General features: G+C 38.8%; 1 protein-coding gene across 1 annotated transcript; it reads right to left on the reverse strand.

The window, feature by feature from the left end:
- Positions 1-889: 889 nt before the first annotated feature.
- On the reverse strand, positions 890-1,834 carry LOC145689774 (uncharacterized). The gene has a single exon (XM_081763979.1). The coding sequence runs from the start codon at positions 1,832-1,834 to the stop codon at positions 890-892; it is 945 nt and encodes a 314-aa protein (XP_081620105.1).
- Between the last annotated feature and the right edge of the window lie 3,152 nt (positions 1,835-4,986).

Here is a 4,986-nt window from a genome sequence, read left to right on the forward strand (position 1 = left end):
ATTAAGTCTTCAATGCGTGGTTGTGGGTACGATACGTTTTCCAGAACTTTGTTTACCGTCACGCGAAAGTCCCAGCATAACCTGATGCTTCCATCTTTTTTTCTCGCTAATACGAATGGCGTCGCCCAATCGGAATAATCCACTTGCGTCAAAATACCTTGTTGCACCAACTTGTCTAACTCATCTTTCACTTGTGGTTTCAAACTTAACGGTATTTCGTATGCCTTCTTGAAAATTGGTACCGCTTCTTCAGGGGTGCCCACAAGGGGGGGCTATGACGCAAAGTGCGTCATTGAAATATTTGGGGGGGGGTAAAAATCTGTATAATATGTTTGAGGGAGTGTAAAAATTAATCGAAAAAAAATATTTTTTCATGGAAGAACACCTACGGGTAGACAATTGGGGGGGGTGCGTCATGGACATAAGGGGGGGTGGGCACCACTGGCTTCTTCTTTCATTGGTAATACCAGTTTCTACCCTTTAGCTGGTGTGTTTAAGTCTCCCTCAAACACTTCTTTGAACTCATCTTTGATTTTACTTGCTAAGTTGTCAGCTACAGTTGCGTCATCTGTTCCTATCGAAGCAATATTACTACTAAACTGTTCTTTCCAACAAGGCCAAAGTATATTGATCCATGAACGTCCCACAATTGGTTGGTTTAGTTTAGCATCCAGTACATATAATGGCAACTGCCACTTACTACTTTTCCACTGCACTTCCACCATTATTTTACCTTTAGTGTCTAACGGTCTACCATCGGCATTGCATAATTTAATGGTATCCGATACTACTTGTTTGTTGGGAAAATGTTCGTTGCATGCATCTCTACTGATTACTGACACTGCGGCACCGGTATCTAGTTCAAAAAACACTGTCTTACCGTCACATTTTAGCGGTATGTTACATCAGTCCTTGCGTTTACCGTCTGGTACGTCCATTGCCAAAATTCCACGATCTTATCTAAGTTTTCTTCCTGCATTACTGACGTTTCTGGGGTAGTCACTTTAATTTCTTTCACTTTTTCAGTTACTTCCTCTGCGTCAATAGTCCCTTGTGCTTCGTGTCTTTTAAAACACATTTTCTGAAAATGGCCTTGTACACCACAAAAATTACACTTTACATATTTCGCAGGACAGGAGTATTTGTTATGTTGTTTCCCGCACTTACCACACACAAATTTACCCTTGTACCGTTCTGCTTTATTACTATTTCCACTGTTATTACTGTACCTTACCTGTGTCTGGTTTTGCTTATTTGGCATACCTTGACAATGACTCAACACATTGACCTGACAAACCTCTTCGAATTCTTTCTTTCTCATGATTGCCATGTCGTAACCAATAGTTTCCGCTTGCACTGCCATTTGAACAGCTACTGTGAAGGTCATATTGTCTTCTGCTAACAATCTCTTAGGCACATTATCGTCGTTGATGCCATATATAAACTGATCCCGTAATGCTTCTTCTAAAAATGTGACGAATTTACACAATGCTGCTTGCTGTCTCACCGTGGCTACAAATTCGGTAACGGACTGACCTTGCGACTTTTGAATATATCTGAATTTGTACCGTTCTGAAATTGTGTTGAGTTTTGGTCGGAAGTGTAACACTAACTTGTCTTTGATTTTTGCGTAGGTCAGATCTTGTATCTTTTCCGGTTCACAAATGTCTCTCAATAGTTTGTATGTTTTTGCACCGATAGACGCGATCAATGTAGGCACTTTCTTTGCGGCCGGTACCTCCATTGCTATGCAGAATTGATCAAACCTGTCCAAATAATCACTTATTTCCTGGTCTTCCACCTCAAAGGCTTCAAAAAGTTTGGATCCTGCCATATTGTAAATTCTTTTACCTCGTCGCCACTGCTATACTGCCGAAACTTATACTAGCTATACTGCTATTACTTTTACTATTAAAATAACTACTTCCAAACTAAGATACTCTTTATTTACGGATACGGGTACATGCACACAAACTTCAAAAGTACTTTACTAATTTTTATCCCCATGCTACTAAATAATATTCTTCCCAGTACTTCTAACTAGCCCACTTGCATACTCCAACTTCATTCTTGCTCCCACGAACTCTTTGACCCATGCCAAAGCCTGCCATCCTCATGCTCATCACAGACTATTGACAATAGTATCACACTCTTCACAGACTATATGCTAAACCACATTTTCCACAGATTACTCACTATTTAACTCTTCCACATTCTTCACAGATTATTCACTATTTCAATGACAAAACGTAGATACGGAAGAAAACGTGATTTGTCGTAGCAAAGCTGCGATATACGCAATAAACAAGTGACAGAAAGCGAGAGAGAGATGTGTAAACTTTTGGGAAAAAAGGCGAAAATCGATGTGAACGTTACGATTATATTTACAAGATTCAACAACTAGCAAAAAACACGATTTCTACCACATGGCGACCGTTTTCTGGATTAAATTATAGTAGCCTTCCTACAACTGCTTTTAAAATACCATTAGTTATCCAGATAACGTGTTGAGTTTCGAATCTGATTAGCCTAGTTTCGACAGTCAATTTCCATCAGCTCATGCGCGAACACAATTAATTAAAAATAAAGAACAGGGATAGATAAACACAAAAAGTAAGTAGGCCTAATGTAGATTTTTCATGTAAGTTAAGTATATAGGTTTCGACTTTGAGAGCGACAGAGATTAATGTAGCTTATAAAAAATTTTCTTGTTGATTTTTAATGCTATGTAGATGTGAGTGGATACCAAACAGCTGATTGAGTATTAACACACACATTAAGCACCTTCATATGCATTTATGAATAAGAGACAATGTTTTGAATATGGTACTAATTTATATCTGTGTTAATTTTATATTGAAGCACTTCGCAAAGTGACACCTGAGTTGTTAAAAGAAGGACTGGTTGTTAATGGTCGTAATATCAAAATTATTCTTGTTTCATGTTTTAAGTGCATATTTCTTATTTTCCTATTAAACTTAGACATTTATATCTTTGTACTTTAATTTAGTTGATCGTAATTCATATCAATATGGAGGCTAGTGTTTTAGAACAATTTTAAGCAATGTTGACAGAGGAATTAAGGAAACAATTAGAAACCATTGCTCAGAAAATGGAAATGAATGTTGGACGTCTAGGACAAAAAATAGATGAATCTGTAAGTGAATTCCAGCAGTCTGTAACAAAAGCGATTTGGGAGCGTAGGAAATAGCGAATTGAATGCCAAAGCAGACAGTTTACGTAATAATATCAAAGTAAGCCAATAACTCAATAACTGAGGTACGCTCTGAATTAGTTAACGCGGCCAATCATATTTATTCAGTAACTGCCGAGTTTAAAAATAGTGTAGTGGAATGAAAGAAATGTCTCACTGAGAATTGTGAATACATGCGAACGGCACAGGTTGAGTGTACAAAATACAACAGTGCAAGGAAGTGCAAGGCGGAAAAGAAACCGTAAATACTCTTGAATTCGAGCCCTCCCACGGTGTGGAAGATATGTGCCAAATAAACCGGAAAGTCGATTACAGTCAGGAAAAGGAAATATGCATTGTAGGGATAGCGAAAAAGGTAGAATCGTTACGTGTACCTGTAGACAATTATGTTTCTAATGTAATTGTTTTGCCGGCAGTGGATGCCGATGTTTCACACATGATAAGTTGTAAGCGTTGAGGTTGCGCGTACCCATCCTCTCGAAGAAGCCAGGGAAGGCTTGAGCATTCAATTGTTAGGTTTGTGTGTAAACGAAGTTGTAGTGTTGTCGTTTGTGTGTCGCAGGCAAATGCTTTGTGCGATTCAACAAATTCAAAAATCTCTTCGTAACCGTGAATGTCTAACGTGAGTTGCATTTTAGTGCTGCAAATCCATTCCGACTTTATCAACTTTGAGTATTGTACAAGAAAACGACTTCAAATTCACAATTTAGAGTGTAGGCCCACGAAGAGAATTGTGTTTTACGCAGTGAACGTCTCGTACATAATCAATCGGTCGGAAATGTTTACCGTAAACAAGCGTAAAAGTAACACTTCCAATAAAGCACACGCAGTCGTACTTATATTTCCGTTGAGTTGAGTTGATTTTAGTTTAGCGTCCCTTTCAGCAGCGAGGCTATATGAGACGTGGACCTACTGATTAACGTGGAATCCGAACCACATGAGCTCCCGCCGGGAATCGAACCCGGGTCTCCCACGCCAAAGGCGCGTACGCTAACCATTTAGCCATGGAGGAGCTCTACTTATATTTCCGTTATAGAGCTGAAATGTAGCACCAAGGATAAGAAGAATAAGATAGCCAATGAAACCCACTCGAGTTTTGTCATACGTCAGTTAAGGTAAACTCTATTTCGAGGAGCATAATCAACAGAATTAAAATAAGCAGACGTAATAATATTATCAGTACATTAGATGCAATATTTATTAATTTTCAGTTGCCGAAAGGAGTTAATTTTCAAGCTAGTATTTCACTATTGCGAAAAAGTAAAGAGCAAAGATTTAAGTGTGGGGCTGCTCAAAATGTAGAACAGTTGATTGCTCGTGATGACAACAATGTTCGTCGACCTCCACGTACAGCATACTCTCAGCGCGGAACCATGCATTAGGCGTTCAGTAGGAAATAAGTTGATAATAAAAGAAAAGTGCTTTGGTAAGCGTGATACGGAACGAACTAAACCCAGTCTCAGACGAACTAGATGCAAATTAAAGTCGAGCTGTAGGCGATCTTATTTTGCGTCAAACATGCGGAAAAAAATATACATCGACTCCGAAGACTACTAAAAATAATAAGCGAAAACACGTACGAACATTGTATAGTAAACTACATGGGAAATATACAGGGTGTCCGAGAAGTCTTTCCCTGATTGCAGAAATTGATAACTCAGGCTAGAAATAAGATATAAAAGTTTTTGTCTGTGTTAGGTTTGTTCTGTGCACCACCTCATTGGGGTTTGGGCGTCCGTGCCTATCTCGATAGGACATTTCCTGGGCGATGG

Source organism: Thermobia domestica, chromosome 7, assembly GCF_964235325.1.
Source record: "Thermobia domestica chromosome 7, izTheDome1.hap1.1, whole genome shotgun sequence".
NCBI classification, from domain to species: Eukaryota; Metazoa; Arthropoda; class Insecta; order Zygentoma; family Lepismatidae; genus Thermobia; species Thermobia domestica.

Coding starts and splice junctions, on each gene's coding strand:
- LOC145689774 (XM_081763979.1), bottom strand. CDS start 1,834: ATGGCAGGATCCAAACTTTTTGAAGCCTTTGAGGTGGAAGACCAGGAA.